Raw genomic sequence first — 27,522 nt, 5'->3', positions numbered from 1 at the left:
TACTGAAATGAAAAGGTCATAATAACGGAGCTGCGTCTTCAACCGGTATTCGGACTGCCAGTGCTCCCGGGGGGCCAATCTGTAATCATGCCGACCTAAATTAGAGGAAGCCGCTACCCACCTACGTATGTTATGATAAGAAACGATTTTTCTTCGACTTTACGCAGAAGTCGAATATTGCATAAATCGATATGTTTTTTAGCCCGTTGAGGATGGACTGATTTTGATCGACTAACGCATAGTGGACGGTATTCACTGCAAAGTTTACTATTGTGACTTGTATTGGTCTTCTACATGGTGATACAGGTTGCATATGTGCTATACCGCAAACCGCCGTCATGCAATACAGTTTTTTTTTCTTTACAAAGCCCAATATCATTCATGCATATAGCTCACCCCTTCGCTAATCAAGATATGTAGACTTGTTCAGTGTATTTTCCCGAGCAGTACTGTTCTAATAACGCTTGAATGCGCAACATGTTCGAACCTAGTCCTTAAATGTTTTGATTACTTTGTCAAAATTGCTTGAGTTAGCCTAACACAAGTTAAGAAACTGCTCTCTGACTCAATCGGGTCTACAGTTTATCACGTTCAATTTCTTCCAGTATACAACTTTAACCAGAGCTGAATCATTTCCACTTGTTCTTTTGGTTTTATTTGGTTTTATTGCTGCATTTTCTCAAAGTGCAATATCAAATCAAGACAAAATGATACAGAGTATGCAAAATGAGAGAGAGGGAGAGAGAGAGAGAGAGAGAGAGAGAGAGTAAAGGCATACAAATCAATACAGTAATTTTCAATTTTCCAACTACATCACCTGTAATAACATATGTGACCCTGCACCTCAAAACAAACAAAAATTCGCCAGACATGAATTTTTAGTTAAGACCATATTCTGAAAGAGCAGACTTTAAGCTTTAAAATGATGTATAACTCAAATCAAATGGACTCTCCTAACCTATCTAAATATTGGAAAGAAAGCACAAACTCAGGAAAAGTGTGAACTGAGAAAAGAGGCTCTGAAGTACAGTGTCTATTCAAGCGCTTAATCTTCACCAAACCGTGCTGGCTGTATGATGAATGGGACAAAAAACAGGAAGTAAACCACCAGAGTAACAACAATGAAGGGATTATCAGATTAAACTGAAATTAAGCATGCCTCATTAACACATTCTGTCCATAATTAAGGCTAACTTTCAAAGCAGAAGCACTATCCTTTCAAAAGTTATTAGAGTTGAAAGTGAAGAGTTTGGACAAGGTTTTTCAGAAATGAAAAAGGGATTCTAAAGACACACCTAATCACACTATTCTACCAAAAATGTTCGAGATAAACTGCTAAAAAAACACATTTCCTGCCCATTTTATGATACCAAATTTTAGCATAATATAAAAGAAGACCCGCTCTTTCAGAAAATATGAAAAAGTCAAGTTCGGCTAGGCTGACCCATTTCACTTATTTTCAGTCCTCCCGCAAAATCAGTGTATGCGACTTTATGTTCGTTTTGAGGTGCACGGTCACATATGGATTAAACCAACATGAGGCATATTGTATTCCTATGTGAACAAGGGAGAATGATAATAATGATAATGATAATAACAATGATAACTAATAATAATAATAATAATAATAATGATAATAATGATAATGATGATAACAATGATAACTAATAATAATATAATAATAATAATAATAATAATAATAATGATAATAATGCGGGATAATTATAATGCGCCAATTCCACATAAATAACGTGCTCAAGGCGCAGTAGAAAAAGTGAGTTATAAAGTACAAAATCATTACACAAACTTGCACATGAAAATGAATGACACAATAATGATGATGGAAAAAATCATAATTTACAATTCTACTCGTAAACGGTTATGAATAAATGAGTCTTAAAGGAGTCAACATTCGTAACGGATAGCTTGAGGCAACTGATTCCACAGGTAAGGTACAGCATGTGCAAATGACCGATCCCCCAGGATCTCTTCGTTTTTGGAACAACCTACAATCTACAATCGGGGACCTTGAACATCTGGGAGGATTATAAAATGAGAAATCAGTATAGCTAGGGAACCGTCATCATAAGCAGAACTTGACGTTCAAATTGGTGAGACCCTGTTTTCTAGTGATTTCCACTTTCCATGGAATCTAGACGATATTTTCATAACAAACCTCAGACATTTAAAGGAATAATCCAGTTCAAAAATAAGTTAGTCCAAAAAAAAAAGAGTGAAATCTTACGAATTCCACAGTAGAAATTTGTCTAAAATCCAATGAAATATAAGAAAGTTATGAAATTGTGAAGTTTGGCTTATTCCCGCAAAACAGTTCTTGTACAGCTGATATGAATATGCAAATGAGTGAGTTGATCATGTCATAACCTTACAATTTCCTATTGATTGTGTACAAGAAAAAAGGCAACAATTCAATGATGTAACCACAAAACAGAGAGAGAGAGAAAAAAAAAACCCGTATGTTCCTGCAAACTATGGCACCGCATGAAGAATTGATAATCGGCGGTTGTAAATCTGGGCAAAACCTCAATAATTGGTTATCAGTCCATCGCGATTGTAGTCTGAAATCCAAAACTTCGATTCTGTTGTCGCTTTCATTTATAGCTATTATGCACACATACACGGAAGTAAGAGTATCGAAACAAGCCTCAGCGCCGTTTACCGTGGTATACACTAACAGACTAATCACTAGTAATCCCACTCCGGTGGGGGCGGGGTGTAGTTGCAGCGGCAGTGCGGTGGGTTGCAGCACGGCACAACGCTGCGGTCTACTTCGTCGAAGAGAGGGGGCGCTACAGTCATGGTCTCCTCGTGCGCCCTCACGTGTTCGGCGACAGTCTCTACCACAAAGGCGAGCTGTGGAGAATAGAGAAAGTAAAGACGAAGTGAATGGATCACATTGCGACGATGAGGATGTACAACTCCATTCAAAAAAGTGTAGCTATTCAGAACAAAATCCATTATCGTGAGTTAAAGTTATGGTATACTAGCTTGGGGGGGGGGGGGGGTAAGATTTAATTTTTTTGTGAGATAATCAGTAACCACTTATGAAAATTCAAGAGCACACCCATTCTGAGAGGAATGAAACGTTTTGAAATGGCTGGGATATCCAAAAACGAAATTAAACAAAGATGGGTTCCATCTTTTATTATGATGGCATTGGTTAGGATATCGTAACCATCTCAACACCAATTTGCATTAAAAAATGAGTATCTCATATGGTAGTGTGCTCTTTTATATCTCTTTAGAAATCCCCCCCCCCCCGAAAAAAACAACCCACCTTAGATAATGAAATGGTGTTTTATTATTCAATATCTTTCGCACCCCGCAAGCTGAATTACAGACATTGTTAACAAAGGTCATGTATACATTAAAAATACCCACAAAATACAATGTAGCAATGAAAATAAAAATACATAAAACAACAAAGGGTCAATCTTATTCATCTTAACCATTGCACAATTAGATTAACCTATAATACAAAACAAAGACAGATATTACAAAAACAATATATTACTGTTCTCAATGATTGTTAAAAAAATAAATTTATATCAATTATGTATGCCAGTCAGTCGTACTTATTGATTAATACAGATGTTGTGTTGTCATACGGCTCAAGTCAACACATTTTACGCAACAAAAGTAATCAGTTTATCAAAAATAATCAAAGATAGTCAGATTAACAAAGATAATCAGATAATCATACAACTCAAATCAACACATTTTACAGAACAAAGATAATCAGTTTGATTTAAAAAAAAAAATCCTCACAATCTTCTCTTCGTAATATACATACAATATAAACTCACATAATGATATCAGAATACATTCAATCTATACATAGCGCAATACATCAAATCAGTCAATCAATAAAACAATATTCGCATTGCATGTGCATTATATATACGAAAATAGCACCTGATAATTGCACATCTCTCCCCCTCTTTCTCCCCTCTCTCTCTTTCTTTCTTTCTCTCTCTCTCTCTTCTAACTCTCATTTCACTATTACACACACTTTCACGTACAATAATACGTATATCTAACAAACAGATATATACTATTGTTTCTATAACCAACACTCTGTGTTATACTATTGCACATTTCACACCAAAATTCGATCTCACAAATAGCCAACACCAAAACGCTAAAACGTAACATTATATAGAATAAAAATCAAACCGTTTCTTAGGATAATTATATAAAAGGATACAATTATACTTTTTCAACTTGTCGCTAAGCCCTTGATCCTGTGGTCCTCAACCTTTTTTATATTAAGATAAACTCTCTGACAACACATACGCATGCACATCATAATTAAAACAATATGTATATATATACTTTCAAAAATTGCATCTTTACATGATGAGGGAAATAGTGAATGCTCTGTGGCACTTTATGAAGGAGACATAAAACAAAACAAAGAAACAAAGAAACAAAACACTGTACTATTCATTGATAAATGTATGAGGTAGGGAATGGCACTATTTAAAAGCATTTTATTTGAAACCGTTTTAAGAAAGTCTGATATTTGCACATCTATCTCCCTCTCTCTCTCTCTCTCTCTCCACCTCTCCCCCTCTCTTTCTCTCTCTCTCTCTCTCTCTCTCCTAACTCTCATTCTACGTATACACACACTCTCTCGTACATCTAACCAGCAAATAGACACTATTGTATGTAACTAACACTCTGAATATTATTGCACATTTTTTGTACCAGAATTTGATCTCACGTAATAAAACACCACCAAAACACTGAAAGATAACATTATAAGATATTTTGAGCCGTGTCCGACAATAATGATATAAAAAGGATACAATTAGGCATATATTTTTTTTTCAACTTGTCATTAAACCCTGTGGTCCAGAATCTTTTTTTATATTGATGGTATACTCTCTGGAAACACAAACCATGCACATAATAATTTGCATAATGAGGGAAATAATAAATACTCTGTGGCACTTTATGGAGGAGACATAAAACAAAACAAACAAACAAAACAAAACTACGCTATTCATTTAATAAGTGTATGAGGTAGGGAATGGCAATACTTTGAAACCGTTTTGTTTTGCAGTTAAATTGTTGATATCTATGTCTTTTACGTAGGCTGTAGTTCACATTCTGAGTAGTAGGAATCCAATTACTACACAATGGGTTTCTGACTATTTTGGTAGCAAAATCTAGGCAAAGCTTTTTTCGCCTGTTTCTGAGCAGATCCAAGGAACAACTTTCAAGTGCTTCATAATACGTGGTATAATTGTCGCCTAGTATTATCCTGCAACTCTCACAAAAAAATTTAAAACCAGAATCCCCATCTCAATCAATCTGCATCATCAATTTAAGGTTTGCAATGTCAGCTTAAAACACATTACAAGAGGTTTCAACCAACTGCATATTGGAACCAAAAACAAAAATAATAACGATTATAACAGCAAATACATCAATTTAACTTTTAATCAGATAAAAACGTAGCGTATTATTGTTATTGTTTGGAAGCTCATAATCTGCAAGGAACACTTTCAGGACATGCTCTTGAGTATTCTATCTAGCGTAATACGTTAGTCTGCATGGTATTGAGATTGTATCGGTTTCATCAAATCGCAGGCTGACAAATCGGTAATAAAGAGGGAAAGTGAAAATGTTATTGTGTTTGACTTACTCCTGGAGTCTCCGTGATATTCAAAGCATAGATTTCAGACGGATCTTTCTCCACATCGAATACGAGGGGCGGGTCATGATCGCTAATGCAGTCACCACGACAGTTTACACAGTCTAAATAGAACTGTCCCGTGGCTTCGCCGCCATTGCCGCACACCCCGTCAATTGCGAAGAAGCTGGGCGTTCTCAGCCGATGCGTATGGAAGTGAAGTTTGTAATTCCCGTAGCGCACGGCCATCAGGCGATCAGCACAATAGAAAAAGAGAGCGCCATGCGGACTGGCGGCACCATAAAGGAGAGTGTCCCGGATGTTCAACCCGTCGTAGGCGCGGTCTGTTGGCATGGTACCACCTGGCAAGTTAGGAAAGGGAGACAAGTTTGTTTTTTTGCCCCATCAAATTTCAAGCTCAAGACATAATTTTCCTTCTAGATTGGTCTTTTTTTAAACAGTTTGTTTGTAACTGCTCAGCCCCGGCATTACGCTCACCACCTATACAAGAAAAGACAACAACGAGGTAGCTTACATTTCCGCCAAATAAATTATTGAACATCCATTACAAACGCTGCCTCGCTTCATATCCAGACAATCAATAGTATTCTGTTTCAGTAGCTGAGCAAGGCACATTATGCCATTGTTTCGACCTCCCAGAAGTGTCCCATCGTTATTGGACGATAACTTCCATCCGTTCTGAACCTATACCTGGGATATGTTCTCCACTCAGTCGCACAAAATCCAAACTTCACATTAGTTCTTTGATCATGGCACTGAAGTCGTTCTCTCGTTGTGTCCTTTATGGTCAAACTGGAACTTCTATGAACCATTATGATGCAAAATCTAATTCAGACTTAAGAAAACAAAGTGGGTGGAACAGAAAACGTTATTGAAAATATTTGGAACTATGATATGTCAACAAGAAAATTACGTTTATCCTTCTTACTCAGACCTAAATGGTATTACTTCTTTCCCTCAATGAGAACAAAACTAAAAAAGATGTATGCGGGAAGGTACCCACGTTTTTCGCGCCCAAAACGCTATGATGATTTTCATGGTCATAACTGCATGTTCCTGCATTCAAACTTCTTGTATAATGTCAAGGCTAGCCACCACTATCTGGTGAGGACCACCAGCTACGGGGAAACAGGTCCGCATTAGGACAGGCCGTACTATTCATTTCATTTCATTTCATTTCATTTATTTCCACATCCTGATAAAAAGCATTAATACAAAGGATACTAGGAACGATACATACACAGTATAACATTGGAACAAAAGAGGAAATGTTGAACCTATTACAATTACACAACAGACAAACACAACATAAAGCAATCATTTCAGTTTGTGGGGGGATCAACATAGACCATTGGTCTTTCTACGGCTGATCCCAAAGTATCCTTTTTTTTTACACATTTTGCCCAATTTTTTGACGTCAATGCTTAATAAAAAATGAAATTCAAATTTGGACAATAAGATTGGACATGTCGAAAATATTTTATCCGGAGGAGAAAATATTCACTATGCGTCTCCCCCCCCCCCCCCCCCCCATACACATGCCTGTCTGGAACTTTCCAGATTGGTTACTTGGCTTCATCCGTGGCATAATTTCCACTTTACTCAATATCTGCTTTCTCCACTCTCATGTAACAAAATTACTGTTACTAGTCAGATTTTGATCATCATGTTCTCAAAAGATAACTGATTCTTAAAGAAAAAGTTGTAGACAAAGAGAAGGCAAAGGTCAGTTTCGTTTTAATTTTACTGTAGCAGTATTATTACCATCACCATTGACTTGAATAACTCACCTGTAAGGTTGACAAATGTAGGAAAGAGGTCGAGACTGGTGATCACTTCTCGTGAGACTCCGGGCTTTATGACTCCAGGCCAGTACGTAATGAATGGAACACGGACACCACCCTCCCATGAGTTAGTCTTGTAACCTGTCAAAGTGGACAAAATAAATTCAGTTTTTTTTTGTTTTTTTTTTTCTGGTAAGAATTGGGCCCAAACATCATAACATGGAATAGAATTAACAGCACCCAATACGCCACTACAAGTGGAAGCAACGCCAAAAACTAAAGCAACATTTTTTTGGCGATAATAATAATGATGAAAATACATGTAGCTCTAACGTTCGCGCATATACTAGCACGCAGACGCACGCACACACACGCACACACATATACACGACAGACAGAGATAGAAGTAAGAGATGTCATGTAGACAGATAATCGAATCACTACAGTTTGTTTGTCTTTATCATTCTTATCACACATTGTATAACATGGGCGTGCAAATGTGAGTGCAATAATTTCGTGTTTTATCATGATGTGGTTACAAGTGTTACTGACGTATGCGCGTTTGTCAGTGGTTATGAAAATGTTTACATGTCTGAATTATTGTGAGTTGCACTTACCACTTAGAATGCCAGCGTTCCCTCCCTCCGCGCAGAATTCCGCTTGTGGACCGTGATCAGAATGAAAGATAACAAGCGTGTTCTTGTGGATTCTCAGCCTTTTGAGGGCGCTATTGACTTCACTCACAGCCCAGTTCATCTCATTTAGGTTATCACCGATTCGGCCTGAAAACATAATAATTAATACCATAGGAACGCATCAGACCCAGATATTTAATGTATACGGACTTGACGCTCTCTACCATTCATATTCAACCGAGAGCCTGCATCTTCTTCATTTTTTATGTGTCTTTTTTTCAATTACTTATTTCATTTCAATTAAGAAGTGTTCAAACATTTGCTTCAAACATAGTCGTGATGCACATGCATACCAACAGCTTGATACATGCATATGAAAAGATGCACAGAGCAGAGTGAAAAAAAAACAACAACAAAATTACTCAGACAAATCACATTTTGTAATTCATAATCCTGTCGGCATGACAGATATAAATCGAAGAATGTAACGTGAATTAGACATGACTCTATATAAATTAAAAAATAGGTGAGATAAGGGAATCGTATGCTTGATTGCGGCTGTGAAGAAAGGAGGCTAAATACTTTCAGTCACTGAAGCCTTCATCAATGGATTTGATCTTTAAAAACTGCGCAAATTAAGATTTGAAGTAATCAAAAACACAAATACATTCAGGATTGCAATCTTTTGTAAGATGATAGATAATAAATTCATAATGGAAAATAGATGTGGCGGAAATATGTGGCGTAACACGAATGGATAGAATAAGGAACACCACTATAATAGGAACTAATTGAATGCAACAAGAACGGTAATATAATCTCCCAAAGAAGATTACGATATTTTGGACATCTCATACTTATGCCGGTAACAGGCCTTCCTAAATTAGCAAAGGAGGGAAGAATATCTGGTCAGATACCACAAGGAAGACCAACCAAGAGATGGACAGACTGTGTAAAAACAGACTGTAGGAGCAAAAACATATGCTCACTAGTAGAAGCCAGCCATCTAGCCAGCAACCGCCAAGAATGGAAGGACATCATGAAGGGGATGCCACCACTCAACCCTTTATTGGAGTGAAAGGCATAGGTCAAGGTAGGTCAACGAAACTAGAATAACTCACAATATGAGGATCTTTGGGAGATTTTTTTTTTTTTTTTTTAATAGGACGGTCAGCTAGCAGGAAGGGGAAAATGATACAGGCCATAACTACGCCCGCCATTATTATGATTGCAACCACTACCATACATCTACCACTGCCACCACCACCATCACCGATCTCACATTAAGCGCTTTACTACTACTACATCTAACAAGGCCATCCCTAGTACTACCGCAGGCTTGCTAAGGGCGAAAAAAAGGTGATCACTGCATTTTATTGTACAAATGTCCTATTTGACACACATGTTCCTCGGTACAATTGAATTTTTTTCATCTAAAGACACAATCTGTATCTATGCAAACAAGCATTACTTTACATAATTTATGCAAAAATACATATAACAAGTATTGAAAAATATATGTGCATCAAGTAGAAATACCTAATTTGGTAGAAGTATTCGATAGAGTATGTGGAAACAATTTCTGCAAAAATTGATGTCAGACCTATGTAAATAAACATAAAGTTGCATAATTATGCGAGTTATGCAAATTGATTTGTAAACAATGAAACCCCCGGTAAATCTCATCCTAGATAGATATAACCCGTTAGAAACACTCTATGAAACAACATGAGAAAAGAATTTGAATAATTGAACCATCCCTGCCAGCTAATTTACATAATTACTAAAGAAAGTAAAGTAAAAACATTATTTTTAAAGTTTTTCTTACAGTCTAAGAACTGAATTTTATGATAAAAACTACCATGAAGTAGTATGCATATCCTTTATTAGTCAAAAGGAAATGGTTTGCAATATCAAAACGCTATTTCTCTATGCAAATACAACCTAATTAACATATTGTGCATATCAATACCCGAATGTACCAGAAGTCAATGGTCAAGGTCGACTTAAGAAATTGTATCATTTTACGTGATAACTCAAGACTTGGATTAGGCAAATTTCACCAAACTTAGTCCAAAGATGACGTATGACGGGGCAATTAATAAAGCTGTTTTTAAGTAAAATCGGCAAGAGGTCAAAGGTCAAAATGTTCAAGGTCAATGCAAAAATGTCATTGTTTCCCCCATATCTATGCAATGCCTAAAGGTATTTTCTTGAAGCTTAGTAACTGCATACATGTATTACCAAAATAAGATTCTCCAGAGAGTTTGAAGTCAAGAGGTCAAAGGTGAAAGGTCAGGTGAAAATGTTGAAATGTCACTTTTTCTTCTCTGTATCTCCCAAATGGTTCAAGGTGTCTTCATGGCACTTGGTACTCGCAGGGATTTTCTAGGGAATTTAGGGGTCATTTGTCAAAGGTTAGGGGTCAAAGATCAAGGTCAATGGTCCCTCAGAATTTCACTATTTCCCTCATATTTTGCAATGTGTGTAGGATTTTTCTTGAACTTAAATATATACATGTATTACCTAATTGGGATTCTCTGGGAAATTTCCTGCCAAAAGGTCAAAGCTCTGATGAAAGTGCTATATTTCACTTTTTCTCCCATATCTTGAATGTAAATCAAGGTATCATGAACCTTAGTACATTTTTGTGCATATTCTACCTGACAGTGATACCCCTGTTAATTATCGAAAAATGTTAAGCCCTCCCCTCTCAAGTGTTTTTGTTTCCTCTTGATAAGTAGGAAAGGACATGGAATTCAGTGACATGGTATATTCATCACCGTCATTGCATTTAATGTATGGGTCGCATGAAAGTTAATTTTGATGCACACATGTATAACCTCTGACATTCTTACCTTTTGCATTTTTTTTACCTGTGTATCTTTTTTTTTTAAATTTTAGCCTCTGACATTTTTTACACAAAAAACCAGTTAACGTAATTATTTTTTTTTTTGGAAAAAGCTGCAAGATCATGTAGGTCATGATCATCTATGCAGGAATTAGCTGGTATGTGATGGAATATAACATTCTTTGGACCGCCAGGGAGTTAAATTATCCCAAAGGAAAACAATGACAACCAGGGAGAATATGACATTTACGATCCTCGTAAATAACAGTAGCATGTGACGATCTGTTGACAAAATACATCCTAGTAATTGTAAAGGCCGTCTAATATACTCTTTTATGGTTATGAACATATTATTTCTGCTTTGATTTATTGTTGATATTGACTGATTTTAAGTCAGAGACTAAGATTATTTGACTTTAAGTATAACATCTCCTATATTGTTCACATGACAATTTTGGTATAAATTATTGCCTTATCAAAATGTTATTGTGTATAAATTTCCCAGCATAGTTTCCATGCCATAGCAGCTCATAGTATACTGAGGGAACATTTTTTTTTTTTTCAGAACCAGACTTTGTTTCTAACTCAAGTAAGTTCTTAATGTGTGCAGATGCCCTTGCATCCACATAATTTGTACAAGTTTATAATCACTTTGATGTAAAAAGCCTCTTATTCGCTTGGTTGCCTACAAAATACAATGAAAATCAGAATTCACACTTTCACTATATGTTAGTATTTTTGTAATGATTTTCCAAACATGACCTTAGTTGTGCACTGTTTGCAAGGGAAAACAATCATTTTATAAGCAATGTATTGTTCCTATTTGCTTCTGTTCCTATGTAGGCCCACTGTTATACTTGCATAATCATATTTGAAGAGTGTCACTATCGATTGCTATTTTTTCCCACTTGCAAAGCATTAATTTTATGCAATAAGGGAAAAATTACTTCAAAGATCAATATGTTTCAAAATTTCACGTCTTGTATATGTGACCCTGCACCTCAAAACAAACAAAAAGTCGCCAGACATGAATTTTTAGTTAAGACCATATTCTGAAAGAGCAGACTTTAAGCTTTAAAATGATGTATAACTCAAATCAAATGGACTCTCCTAACCTATCTAAATACTGGAAAGAAAGCACAAACTCAGGAAAAGTGTGAACTGAGAAAAGAGGCTCTGAAGTGCAGTGTCTATTCAAACGCATAATCTTTACCAAAACCGTGCAAGCTGTGCGATGAATGGGACAAAAAACAGGAAGTAAACCACCAGAGTAACAACAATGAAGGGATTATCAGATTCAACTGAAATTAAGCATGGCTCATTAACACATTCTGTCCATAACTAATGCCAACTTTCAAAGCAGGAGCACTATCCTTTAAAAAGTTATTAGAGTTGAAAGCGAAGAGTGTGGACAAGGTATTTTAGAAATGAAAAAGGGATTCTAAAGACAAACCTAATCACACTATTCTACCAAAAATGTTCGAGATAAATTGCTAAAAAAACACACCTTCCTGCCCGTTTTATGATACCAAATTTTAGCACAATGTAAAAGAAGACCTGCTCTTTCAGAAAATATGAAAAAGTCAAGTTCGGCTAGGTTGACCCTCTTCACTTATTTTCAGTCCTCACGCAAAATCAATGTGTGCGACTTTATGTTCGTTTTGAGGTGCACGGTCACATATATATTTAATAAAATATAAGAATATTGTCTTATTCTATTAGCTTTTTGGATCATTAAGTTCAAAGCGCTTTAAGACATTGTCAGATAATTGCATATTGTTTGTTCTGATTATCTTTGTGCCGGTATTGATATGCATATTATGCAAATACCAAGTTGTTTGCATAGAGACAGTTTGTCTCTTTAGATGACTCATTTGCTTTTGACCCAAGAGACATCCATCCCAGGTTCAAATTTTGTACTACAAGATCAAGTGCTTAATCGATTGGAAATCCTTTGAAAATGCAGATTTTTGCACAATAACTTGCATAATTATGCAAATTTTATGTTTATTTACATGGGTATGATTTTTTTTTTTTTTTTTTTTTTTTTTTTTTTGCTGGAGTTGTTTCCACTTACTTGATAGAATACTTCTACCAAATGAGATATTTCTGCTGGATGCACATATGTGACCCTGCACCTCTAAACAAACAAAAAGTCGCCAGACATGAATTTTTAATTAAGACCATATTCTGAAAGAGCAGACTTTAAGCTTTAAAGTGATGTATAACTCAAATCAAATGGACTCTCCTAGCCTATCTAAATATTGGAAAGAAAGCACAAACTCAGGAAAAGTGTGAACTGAGAAAAGAGGCTCTGAAATACAGTGTCTATTCAAGCGCTTAATCTTTACCAAACCGTGCTGGCTGTGCGATGAATGGGACAAAAAACAGGAAGTAAACCACCAGAGTAACAACAATGAAGGAATTATTAGATTAAACTGAAATTAGGCATGCCTCATTAACACGTTCCGTCCATAATCAATGCCAACTTTCAAAGCAGTAGCCCTATCCCTTCAAAAGTTATTAGAGTTGAAAGTGAAGAGTGTGGACAAGGTTTTTCAGAAATGAAAAAAGGATTCCAAAGACACACCTTATCACACTCTTCTACCAAAAATGTTCGAGATAAACTGCTAAAAAAAGACACTTTCCTGCCCGTTTTATGATACCAAATTTTTGCATAATATAAAAGAAGACCCGCTCTTTCAGAAAATATGAAAAAGTCAAGTTCGGCTAGGTTGACCCATTTCACTTATTTTCAGTCCTCACGCAAAATCAGTGTGTGCGACTTTATGTTCGTTTTGAGGTGCACGGTCACATATATTCTTTTATAATTTTTATATGTATTTCTGCATAAATTAAGTAAATAAAGGCTTATTTTCATAGATACAGAGTGTCTCTTTAGATGAAAATATTTCAATTGCCCTAGGGAACATCTGTGCCAAGTAGGACATTTGTACTAAAAAATGCATCGTTTACCCCCGTAGCAAGTCTACTTCACTTCGATAGCTTACACTACCACTGACACTCGTCAACTAACTCTACCACGCCACTAAACGACTATCACTACCACCACAATCATCACCACCACCACATGGGCGTCACCAGGGGGGAGGGGGGGGTGCGTTGGGTGCGAACGCACCTCCCTTCAGATCCTTAAAAAAAAAAAAAAAAAAAAAAAAAAAAAAAGAACCTTCAGTCTGCGAGCGATCTCAACGCCGGACGCTAAATAATTATTCTTTTCAATTTTTTTCTTTATATTTTGCACCAGGGACAAAAAAAAAAAAAAAAATCGTGGGCAAACGCCACCTCGCTGGTCATACCTCCCCCAGTCATGAACATAAACCGACACCCTTGACTACCAGTGGCAGATCCAGGGGGAGGGGCGCACCGGGCGTCCCCCTCCTTCTTAATTTCCAAAGCGAAAAAATATAGCTGCAAACGGCATTTCTTTTTTTACTGTAAAAAATTTCAACCTCGCTCGCTCCACTCGCTCGCATTTAGTCGTAATGCCATTCTCCTGAAGTTGCTGCCAGTAATTGCCGGCAGTTGCACCCGGTGCGCCCCCCCCCCTTAAATTCCAAAGCGAAAAAATATAGCTTTAAACGTCACGGGTTTTTTTTTTAATGTAAAATGTCAAAATTTTCAAACTCACTCGCTCCGCTCGCTCGCATTTAATTGTTATGCAAGTCTCCTGATGTTGCTGCCAGTAATTGCCGGCAGTTGCGCCCGGTGCGCCCCCCCCCCCCCCCTTTATTTCCAAAGCGAAAAAAATATGGCTCTAAATGGCAGTTTTGGGACTGTAAAATGTCAAAATTTTCAAGCTCGCTCTCTTCGCTCGCTCGCATTGAATCGTTATGCAATTCACCTGATCTTGCTGCAAGTAAGTTGCCAGCAGTTGCGCCCGGTGCGCCCCCCCCCCCCCTCATTTCCAAAGCGAAAAAATATGGCTAAGAACGGCAGTTTTTGGACTGTAAAATGTAAAATTTTTAAGCTCGCTCGTACCGCTCGCTCGCATGTAATCGTTTTGCTCTCCTAATATTGCTGCCTGTAATTGCCAGCAGTTGCGCCCGATGCGCCCCCCCCCCCCCCTCCTTAAATTCCAAAGCGAAAAAATATAGCTACATACACCAGGGTTTTTTTTACTGTAAAATGTCAAAATTTTCAAGCTCACTCGCTCCAATAGACCGCTCGCTCGCATTTAATTGTTATGCAAGTCTCCTGATGTTGCTGCCAGTAATTGCCGACAGTTGCGCCCGGTGCGCCCCCCCCCCCCCTTTATTTCCAAAGCGAAAACAAAAATATGGCTCTAAATGGCAGTTGTTGGACTTTAAAATGTCAAAATTTTCAAGCTCGCTCTCTTCGCTCGCTCGCATTTAATTGTTATGTCATTTACCTGATGTTGCTGCCAGTAATTGCCAGCAGTTGCGCCCGGTGCGCCCCCTTCCCCCCTTAATTTCCAAAGCAAAAAGATATGGCTACAAACGGCAGTTTTGGGACTGTAAAATGTCAAAATTTTCAAGCTCGCTCGCTCCACTCGCACGCATGTAGTCGTTATGCCATTTTTCTGATATTGCTGCCAGTTGTCGTTTCACACCGTCATTCCATAATCCATTCGTAGGGGGGACAACCCCCTCCCACAACCTCCCCCTTGCTTGTTCCGCTTGCTCGGGCTCGGTAGCTTACATGATGACATCAGTGTAAGAATTATTACTAGAAGTTTATTTATATATCATTTATAGGCAAATTGTTCAATAACAATTTACTTTAAAATGTACTGATACCTTAAACAAGTGGGACTGTTTCAAGTCGATAAAACACGCCAAAAACTTGCATCAAATTGCACTATTTACAACATCAAAATGCAAAAAGTGCTCACCGTGGGACTACGGGGGACACTCCCTCCCACATCCTCCCCCTCGCTCACTCCTCTCGCTCTTGCTTGGCCGCGTTCATGATATTCAGTGTAAATATTAAAACAGGAAGTTTATTTGGATGATACTATTTCATAGGCACATTGTTCAACAACAATTTCCATCAAAATATACCCCCCTTGAAAAAAAGCTGGTGACGTCCCTGCACCACCGCTGCCACAAGTACTGTAGCACCACGGCACCATCACCAGAACAAACTTTGGCATTACCTCTCCTGGAGGACAGGTGGAAACGAGGATTGACCCTGAGGGGCACGTGGGGTTGGAAGAGGGCCATGTAGAAGAAGAAGGGACGCCGCTTGTTCCTCTCGAAAAAGCCTACGGCATCCTGCACCATCATGTCCGTCAGGTTGTCGTGTCTGAATGGTTGCGAGACGATATGGTTTCCGCGGTAGATGAAGCAGCGTTCTACTGCGGGCTCCCGCTTTGGAAACAACGAACCATGAGACATTAAGCAGCCAGAGAAATCAAACACATGATTCACTATTTTAAGCGTTTAAAAGAGGAACCGACCGGACAGTGCTCAGATTTTTTTTTTTTGAGACCAGGACTTTGCTCATTATTCTTTTATTGACCGATAAATGTGAATTTCGATAACAATATCTACAATACCAGTAATCATAATGACAATACAAAACAGCACGCTTGTGACGACACAATCATGTAAAAAATATGGAAAGCAATGCTAATGTTATCAAAGATACTGATACTAATTCTTATTTTAGTAGACTAAATTCGCAATGTGTATAGCTGTTACTTAGTTTTGACTTTTAATATAAACTTAACTGTCCTTGAATAGAAAGATTATTCTAACCCCCCCCCCCCCCCAATATCTATGTCAGAATGTGTTGACTTTTAGTCTCGATAAAAAAATGAGGTCAAACTCACATCAATCATGTTAAAGTCACTCAAAAGTCTTGGATAGTTATCACTTAAAATGTGTGTGCACAACGTCATGGAGGTATAATTATGTAGTTAACTGCAAGAAAAGGGATGATTACAAACAATACAAATGACAGCCTTTTCTACATAAGCACTAATTTGTCAGGGGCCACCTTAATGTTCCTAAATAATTGGATATTTAAGTAAAAACAAAAAGAACATCCTAAAGCAATTATATCAAACGTCTTTTCAAAACAAAACAAAAAACCCTGAAGATTACAATGTTAACCACGGCAAACCAAACACCTATTGGGTGCAACGACTAAAATAATTTTTACAGGCACCTTTTCAGTCTGATAATTCAATTCAATTCAGTTCAATTTGGTTTTTATTTTCATTCCAAAGAAAAGTAATACAAATACAAAGTATATATTAATGAATAATTAAGTGTTCATAATTTGTTTGCAATGCAGATCATACATGTTTTCTACAGTCACATTATTATGACTGTCATCATTATTTTCATTATTTTCATTATTGTTATTATTTTCATTAACGTCATGTTAATGTGAATGAATGAAGAGAAACAGTGCCTAAATTGCAATGGAAATAAGATTTCAATTACGTATAAAAATTTAGGAGAGTGATATAATGCAGAGCTTATAAAACGTAATATTAACTCGAAAAATGTGATATTACTCATGTCATCAGGATGAACTCTTTACTCTATGTACAAGTGCCAGTACTTACTCTTGTTTCTTCACATTTGTGATTGTTCGTGTTGGGATGGTTGATACCAACGAAGTCGAAACCGTGATTTGAGGGCAGGTAATACCCGTCCATGTTGGGTGTTCGGTTGATGCCTGCAAGGGACGATCAACAAGAAAAGCAGGTTTTATCTCTTTTGTCACTTTGGATAATCACAGTGCAATGAACTGCATTTACGAAAGGGTTTATAGTGGTCTTTCGTCGTTTAGTGGACGAACACGTGGTGACGGCTTTTGGAAAGTGGCCTTCGTGTGTAGTACGTCGCATCCTCCTACTGAAAAAAAAAAATGATTATACAGAGAACAGATTATAACTGTTATATTTTTGTTAAACCCGTAATTATACTTCTTTGTAGAATCAGTGGGTTAAAACGGTAGTTGGAAACTGTATCTGACTCCATTCTTCGAAGTTTGCATATTGTTATTTCGACTTTATCACTTCAATTCTCATGACAACGTATTATAATTACAAGGTCCAACAATTATGTGATATTCTTCTCAATTTACTTTGTTCTGTTTATGTAACCTTATTATGTTACCAAGAATAGTGAAATGTCTGTGTTCTTTTCGAAACAATGAAATAAAAAAAAAGAATGAACTGAAATTGAAATTGAAATTGAAAACAAATTCCAGTGAGGCAAACAACTCATGAGCAGGACTTTAGATGCAAAATCATAGTAGGCCTACAAATCTTCTAGAAGAGAAGATGAAGGAGAAGGGTCCGAAAGAGCAAAAAGACAGGAAAAGCAGAAGATTAAGAAAAGAAAGAAGGGAAAGAAGACGACGAAGAAGAAAAAATGAAGAAGAAGAGCGGAACAAACGGGGAAAAGGAGAAGGGGGCAAAACAAAGGGTACATTGAGAAAGGGAAGGAGAAAGGGCAGCTGAAGGAAAGGAAAAAAGACGTTCACGAGTAAGACGACGACGAAGGAGGAAAAAAATTGACAAAAGGAAACAGGGTTACTCAAGTTGTCATATGGAACGTAAAAATTCATTAACCATCTTAAACAGTACCTCAATGCGTCTTACCAAGGTGCCATTTCCCGACCATGCCTGTTGTGTAGCCAGCTGATTTGAGAGCTTCCGGTACGGTAATCTCGGAGCGATTCAGCCCTTTGGGGTTGAAGGGGAGGAGCACACGCTTTGTCAACCCGTACATCCCGAGGCGAGCAGGATAGCGACCTTCAGTGCGGTAGCAAGAATTTCAAGCAGAGGACTTCACCATCAAAAAGAGGTAACTGCTATGCTGGCAACATTTGATGTTATCATTATAAGGCCCTTCTTTGATCACTGATGATTGTGTGCATGTATATAATGGTTCAAAGAAGGGACAAATGGGGAAAATCCATAGGTTGAATGTCTCACGCAATCAATTATTCCGACTTATGAAAAGTTATCAGTTTTAACTTGCACAATAGGCTTATAGGTTTCAACTTTTCAGTATTTTAATATTTGTAAATCATGTGACATTAGAAAGTCTTGTCAATACTGGCGTTGGGTCTTGGCGATATTTTCCCCTCTCTCTACAGTCAATAATACTTCCATACATCCGTTCAGTAGCAGGTATGAACGCACCCTTATCTCTGAGATCATTGCGATATGTTTATTATTCAACAATGTGTTTGTTCAACGTAGAAATAAAGACTTTGATCGCAAATGGATTAGGCGGCATTTTAAACATTTTAAAATAAGTCTGTATATCTTTACATGGGATAAGATATGACATTTTCGGCGAGGAATTTTCTTGAATTCAATTCAATTCAATTCAATTCAATTCAATTCAATTCGACATGATTTAAAGGGTGAGTACAGTTCTGGTTGAGGTGAGGATTTAACCTTTTGCGAGATATTCAGAAACCACTCTTTGAGAAGTCAAGTCAATTCTAGGTGGTCTTAAAAGTTTATTTGATGAAAATCGGTTCTGCAATGGCTGAGATATAAAAAAAAAACCAAATTGAAACAAAGAGGATTGGCCTGTAGTCTTTTTTCATTATCACTCTTTTTGATATCTCAGCCATTTGAAAACCAATTCATCAAATAAACGTTGAATTCTTCTTAGAATTACATGCTCTTTCATATTTCATAAGAGATTTGTCATTATCTTACTTTAATAGGAATGTAAAAAAAAAATGAATCCCTACCTCAACCATTGTACAGCTCCTTTAAAGTAAGTCTTTCTATCTTTACATGGGACAAAACATGACATTTTCGGTGAGGAATTTTCTTGAATTCAATTCAATTCAATTCAAATAAATTCAATTCAATTCAATTCGATTAAATTTAATGATTTTCTTTATTTCAATAATCATAAAGTAATAAAAAACAATATACAATATACATGAATACATAATGTTTCATGGAACTTTGAATCACATATAGTTTTAACAAAACATGAATACATAAATAAGCAAGTAAGGAATAAGAACTACAATTTCAGAAAAAAAAGACTTTGACATGGACAAGAACGAAAGCAGGGATGGAACAGGCATGAAAACAAACTAAGATAGGCATAACAAAGAAAGGAGAAGAAACAAAGACAAGTGGTCTACGATTCGGTTTACTGGAAAGGTCACTAATATTTGGGAAGAAGCTTAAAATTCAATTAAAATTTTACATGCAATGAAACAGAAACTTTTAACATTTACAAAATATTTTTCATTAATAATTTATCTATTTATTCTATTTTTATGAATAGGACAAAAGAAATGATTTCTTTTATTTACTTGTTTGTTTTTAGTGAGGATGACAATTTTTTTTCAGTTTTGATTTAAAGGAGAGAGCAGTGCTGTGGAGGCTCATCAAGAACCTAAGGCCAGCGAAAACGAATTTATTTCGGGTGATAATGGTTCGTAATAATGGTAAATAATACGGCACGTCGAGTAGGATAATTGTGTGCCGCATCGTTGCGACAAAAGATTTGATCAAATATTCATGGTGAATTCATATACATTTATTTTTAAACCTTGATTCTCCCAGCTGAAATGTGCAATATATGTTATGTCCATGTACATGTACTTGTGGTTTTTTTTATACTTTTTAGCATGTGAAATAAAATTGAATTGAATTGAATTGAAATAAATGTGACCCTGCACCTCAAAACAAACAAAAAGTCGCCAGACGTGAAATTTTAGTTAAAGATAATAAAAAGTTTTGGTACCTCAAAAGTGTCCTTGAATTTCCTTTCTTAGTTTGTTTTTCAGGTTAAAGTACCTTTCATATAACTAACACTGTGAGACTTACTCGCCCCAAAGTGCTCTCATGTCTTAGTAATCATGCAATTAACTGCGACCAGCAGCCCCATACGCATAGCGACCAGCAGTCCCATACGCATAGCGTAATCGGGCTTCGCATTGTAGCATTCAGGATCATGACAGATTTAGTATCGCAGGGTAAATGTCAACTTAAAATCCCATAAATTCTTCAATTTGAAGACTTACCAATTAAGTTGAAGTATTGAAAACAGGCTTCGGGCAACGTTTGGTTCTGCCTATAGTCCCTTTCTGTTCGAATTGATGACTGAATGTGACTCGGTCGACAGGACCTTAGGAGAGCTACATACAGTACACTGAATACTACAGCCAGTGCCTGTGAACACATCACATGCGCACAAATTTCAAATCCATGAACGGATAAGATGTTTGTGTGCGCATGCGCTGGCCATGGTATCCAGTGTATGTAGCTCTCCCAAGGTCCTCTCGGCCGAGTCACATTCAGTCATCAATTCGAACAGAAAGGGACTATTGGCAGAACCAAACGTTGTTCGAAGCCTGTTTTCAATACTTCAACTTAATTGGTAAGTCTTCAAATCGAAGAAATTTTTGGATTTTAAGTTGACATTTACCCGTGATACTAATTCTGTCATGATCCTGAATGCTACAATGCGAAGCCTCATTACGCTCTGCGTATGGGGCTGCTGGTCACAGTAAGCTATGCGTACAATGGGCTGCACGCTGCTGGTCGCAGTCAGTGGTTTCGTACAATATTTATCGACGCTGTCCAGCGTCGGCTCTGGTACGAAACCATTATTGCATGATTACTAAGACATGAGAGTACTTTGGGGCGAGTAATTCTCACAGACAACGTACTTTAACCCGAAACACAAACCAAGATAAGGAAGTTCAGGGAAGCTTTTGAGGTACCAAAACTTTTTATTATCTTTAAGACCGTGTTCTGAAAGAGCACACTTGAAGCTTTCAAATGATGTATAACTCAAATCAAATGGGCTCCCCTAACCTATTTAAATATTGGAAAGAAAGCACAAACTCAGGACAAGTGTGGACTGAGAAAAGAGGCTCTGAAGTACAGTGTCTATTCAAGCGCTTAATCTTTACCAAACCGTGCTGGCTGTGCGATGAATGGGACAAAAAAACGGGAAGTAAACCACCAGAGTAGCAACAATGAAGGGATTATCAGATTGAACTGAAATTCAACATGCCTCATTAACACATTCTGTCCATAATTAATGCCAACGTTCAAAGCAGTAGCACTATCCTTTCAAAAGTTGTTTATACAGTTGAAAGTAAAGAGTGTGGACAAGGTTTTTCAGAAATGAAAAAGGGATTCTAAAGAAACATTTAATCACACTATTCTACCAATAATGTTCGAGATAAACTGCTCAAACACACACTTTCCTGCCCGTTTTATGATACCAAATTTTAGCAAAACGTAAAAGAAGATCCGCTCTTTCAGAAAATATAAAAAGTCAAGTTCGACTAGGTTGACCCTTTTCACTTATTGTCAGTCCTCACGCAAAATTAATGTGTGCGACTTTATGTTCGTTTTGAGGTGCACGGTCACAAATATAAATAATTCACCTTCAATGATTTATTATCACGAAACAAATTTTCAATATGAGCACGCGGACTCAAGTTGATGATTACTCTCAAAGATTTTGTTTTTTCTTGCAGTAATACATTTTTTTTTCTAAACGAAGTTGATGCTAAACACAATAAGCACACTAAGCACACTAAAATTCCTTATTTCAAATGTTACCCTGCATCACAAAACCAACAAAAAGTCGCCAGACATGGATTTTTAGTTAAGAACATATTCTGAAAGACCAGACTCTAAGCTATAAAATGATGTATGACTCAATATCAATGGACTCTCCTAACCCTAGAAATATTGGAAAGAAAGCACACACTCTGGAAAAGTGTGAACTGAGAAAAGGGGCTCTGAAGTATAGAGTCTATTCACGCGCTTAATCTTTACCAAACCGTGCTAGCTGTGTGATGAATGGGTCAAGAAAAAAGATGGAAAGCACCGAAGCAACAACAATGAAGGAATTATCAGATTAAGCAGAATTGAAAATGTTCTATTAACACATTCATTACATGATCAATGCCAACTTTCAAAGCAGTAACATTAGTCTTTCAGAAGTTGTGAGAGTTGAAAGTGTGAAGAGTGTGCAAAGGATTTTTTTTTTTCATTTTATGATCCAAAAATTAGCAGTAACGTACAAGAAGAACAGCTCTTTCAGAAACTATGGGAAACCCAAGATTGAATTGGTTGACCCGTTTCACCTATTTTGAGTCCTCGTGTAAAATCAACGCGTGCGACTTTTTGTTGAATGGTTAATGCACGGTCGCAAAAACGGTAAAATAGAACTGAAGTAAAGCATAAACAATGTGGAAGATCGTTGGGGAAATATAAAAGCCCATTAATTACATCTATATTTTGTGAAATTGTTTCACTTATGACATTAACATGATCTGTCGATGCAAATCTGTTATTCACACAAATACCAAGATATGTCGTACTATTGACTTGTTCAAGAGAAATTCTATCAATTTCGTACGATAATAATTTAGTACTATTGACTTGTTCAAGAGAAATTCTATCAATATTTATATGTCGCCAAGCAGTTTTTCTATTGACTTAATGAAAATCATAAATTTAAATTTAGCGATATTAAGGAAAAGTTTTTTAGCCTTGATCCAATGTGAAACTTCTATTAATTATGAGTTTTTATAGGGCACGTAGGAGAATATAAGGATCAGGATGAGCGGAAAAAAAACAGATTAGAATCATCTGATAAGCGATAATAGTTACGAGCATCTGTGAAATGTATTAATTCAAATTATAAAGAGTACTGGTTCTTGTGGAACACCGCATTTATATCTAATATTTGAGAATAAATGATGTTAAAAGTCACAAATAGTTTTCTGTTAGATGGGTAGCTCCTGAACCACTCTAAGGCCTTCCCACGAATCCCATAGTGATATAATCTACTGAGAAATATTTCATGATTGATGTTTTTCTATAAGGACGTGGAGAAGTCCAGGAAGATACCTACCATATGACAAACCAATCTAATGCTTATGTCGCTTCGTCTACAAACGAAAGTAGAGCATGTGATGTGCTATGGTTTGCACGAAAACCAAATTGTGAATCAGTAAATATATGATTTTCCTGGCAATATCTAGGTGTTCTAACATATAAATGATTCTTTCTAAAACCTTTGACATACTTGCGAGTATTTACACGGGCCGGTAATTGTTCACATCACTTGATTCCCCCCCCCCCCCCCTTGTGAACACTGGAACAACCTTAGCTATTTTCATATTGTCGGTTACAACACCAGTCGAGGTAGATAAATCAAAAATATGGACAAGGGGATTAACGACATAAACAATAATACTTTTCAGTAAAATGATATCGATACCATCAAAACCAGAAACCATCACTTTTCTTACCATAAAGATTACATAAAATTCTAAAAACGTCTTCCCTATGAGTTGATACTAAACATGCTGAATTGGGGTTAGACGCACCTTATAAGTCATTGACTATTGTTTGCACCGGTTGAACATTCCGCGCTAAATTTGTACCAATTTATTTTGTGACAGTGCACCTCAAAACGAACATAAAGTCGCACACACTGATTTTGCGTGAGGACTGAAAATAAGTGAAATGGGTCAACCTCGCCGAACTTGACTTTTTCATATTTTCTGAAAGAGCGGGTCTTCTTTTACATTACTTTTACAACGGGCAGGAAAGTGTGTTTTTTAGCAGTTCATTTCGAACATCTTTGGTAGCATAGTGTGATTTGGTGTGTCTTTTGAATCCCTTTTTCATTTCTGAAAAACCTTGTCCACACTTTTCACTTTCAACTCTAATAACTTTTGAAGGGACAGTGCTACTGCTTTGAAAGTTGGCATTAATCATGGACATAATGTGTTAATGAGGCATGCTTAATGTCAGTTTAATTTGTGACCCTGCACCTCAAAACAAACACAAAGTCGCCAGACATGAGTTTTTAGTTAAGACCATATTCTAAAAGAGCAGACTTTAAGCTTTAAAATGATGTATAACTCAAATCAAATGGACTCTCCTAACCAATGTAAATATTGGAAAGAAAGCACAAACTCAGGAAAAGTGTGAACTGAGAAAAGAGGCTCTGAAGTACAGTGTCTATTCAAGCGCTTAATCTTTACCAAACCGTGCTGGCTGTGCGATGAATGGGACAAAAAACAGGAAGTAAACCACCAGAGTAACAACAATGAAGGGATTATCAGATTAAACTGAAATTAAGCATGCCTCATTAACACATTTTGAACATAATTAACGCCAACTTTCAAAGCAGTAGCACTATCCGTTCAAAAGTTATTAGAGTTGAAAGTGAAGAGTGTGGACAAGGTTTTTCAGAAATGAAAAAGGGATTCTAAAGACACACCTAATCACACTATTCTACCAAAAATGTTCGAGATAAACTGCTAAAAAAAAACCACTTTCCTGCCCATTTTATGATACCAAATTTTAGTATAATGTAAAAGAAGACCCGCTCTTTCAGAAAATATGAAAAAGTCAAGTTCGGCTAGGTTGAACGATTTCACTTATTTTTCAGTCCTCACGCAAAATCAGTGTGTGCGACTTTATGTTCGTTTTGAGGTGCACGGTCACATTTGATAATTCCTTCATTGTTGTTACTTTGGTGGTTTACTTCCTGTTTTTTGTCCCATTCATCGCACAGCCAGCACGGTTTGGTAAAGATTAAGCGCCTGAATAAACACTGTACTTCAGAGCCTCTTTTCTCAGTTCACACTTTTCCTGAGTTTGTGCTTTCTTTCCAAAATTTAGATTGGGAGAGTCCATTTGATTTGAGTTATACACATCATTTTAAAGCTTAAAGTCTGTTGTTTCAGAATATGGTCTTAACTAAAAATTCATGTCTGGCGACTTTTTGTTTGTTTTGAGGTGCAGTGTCACAAATACTCATGAAATATTTCAGCTATATCAATGGACTTCTTAACTGATATCATTAACCCATCTTATTTTTGAAATCTTCAAAGTATTTTCAGGTATATTCATTGCATCTTTAACACATTTCCATGTATTTTTTATGTCATTCGTAAATTCGTAAGTTGGTTTGTATATTTCCTGCTTGTATTCGAAGAACTTTTTAAAGAATGTTCCTATCATTAATATATTTCAATTCAGTTAGCTCAGTAGAATTATGCTTATACCTATAAAAGATATTTTTTGTCAATTGATCTTTTTAACAGCAAATTCATAATCCAAAGAAGACTCGAAACTTTACAATCGTTTTATAATCTTATATATTGGAATATTAATATCTAGATTCAACTTCATTTTTGAATAAGATTATGAAATGATAAATTTGGAAAATAAAATTAAGGAAGGTATATGAATTACTGGAGTGTTGTAAAATCCATGTCTCGGTTAAAGTTATGGCCAAACAATATCTATGTCGTTTAAATTTTCTGAAGAAAATTATTAAATTATCACAATGTTTATTAATACTTCTTATATCTAGAAGTACATGTAAAAGCATAAAAGTTTCAACTGATTCAATATTTTGTTGTTTAAACTGATTTTCTGTTGGATGATAACAAGATGGACGTTGGATACAGTAATCTTGGCCACAATCATAATCCAATTCGGATGCGATGTTAGCTGTTGTTGAAATAAAATCTTAAAGCTGGAGAATTCATGATGCGTTTCAGTTGTGGCGGGATACTGCCTATGTCAAAAAAAAAAAATCAATCACTATTTTTATTAAATTAAATAGAAAAAATTTAGGGCTAAAGCCGTGATTATCCATATAATTCCATCGGTGCAAATTCGATGAGCTAAGATGTAAACTTAATGACAGACACAGCAAAGGAACGACAACTTGATGACCCAAGACATGTAACAGAGCGCAAACAACAAACAGAATGCATGACGCCAGGTGCTAAAGTATAGTGATATAAGGAAGTAGCGTAGATAAAGAAATAGATAAATTTTTAAAGTAATGATTCAAAATGTCCCATGTTGTCATATTATTATTTTGATGGCTTCTTGGAGCTTTAATCGCAAATATCTTAAATTCACGAGATTTGAGTTTGCTCATTCTGAAATAAAACTCTTTGGCCCGAATTCACGAAGGTAATTGTGAAATCTTGTCGATGGTTTAAACCATGGACAAAGACCGTCATTTTTATTTTTCAATGGGGCGCCAAGTATCGCATGGCCTATTTCATTACGGAATCAGTCATTTCGTAACGACATGACAATATTTTGCCGACGAAATGATTATTTCGTTATGGTTATTTCGTCGACGAAATGATCATTTCGTTAAGGTTATTTCGTCGACGAAATGACTGATTTCGTAACGACAAAGGCCATGCCATACTTGGCGCTCCATACAAATTGTCCATGTCGTTAACAAAATGGTCACTTCGTCGACGACGTCGTGAATTGGCTTAGGATTAATTCCCGCTTCAAAACTTGCCTGTCAGAAATGCAGCTCTGCTTGGAGTGCAGAGAGTGTCGGGTACGTATGCCTGGGTGAACCGCAAGCCCTTCTTTGCCATGGCGTCGACTCCTCCGTACTCCTGGGTCGGGTGACCGTAGGACGCTAGGTCCCCGTAGCCGAGGTCGTCGGCCACGATCCAGACGATGTTTGGCTTGTCAAGCACGTCCCGCTTGTGCGCTGCTGCTTGAAGCGTCACCAAGCAAGCGTAGACGAGAATACGCAGTACACTCAT

The 27,522-nt window shown here is 36.7% G+C and overlaps 1 protein-coding gene across 1 annotated transcript; it reads right to left on the bottom strand.

Moving 5' to 3' along the window:
* Positions 1–2,706: 2,706 nt before the first annotated feature.
* Positions 2,707–27,522, bottom strand: LOC139727481 (arylsulfatase-like). Its single transcript, XM_071638457.1, has 8 exons — positions 27,267–27,522; positions 18,560–18,712; positions 17,516–17,628; positions 16,094–16,307; positions 8,085–8,249; positions 7,474–7,608; positions 5,675–6,024; positions 2,707–2,874 (listed from the first exon to the last, which is right to left on the bottom strand). The coding sequence occupies exons 1-8, from the start codon at positions 27,520–27,522 to the stop codon at positions 2,707–2,709; spliced, it is 1,554 nt and encodes a 517-aa protein (XP_071494558.1).

The sequence above is a fragment of the Diadema antillarum genome, unplaced genomic scaffold (assembly GCF_040938485.1).
Source record: "Diadema antillarum isolate AM-2024a unplaced genomic scaffold, OU_Dant_1.0 seq00000133_RagTag, whole genome shotgun sequence".
Taxonomy (NCBI): Eukaryota; Metazoa; Echinodermata; class Echinoidea; order Diadematoida; family Diadematidae; genus Diadema; species Diadema antillarum.
Note: the sequence above shows the minus strand (reverse complement) of the source record. Positions and strands in the feature narration are given on the sequence as shown.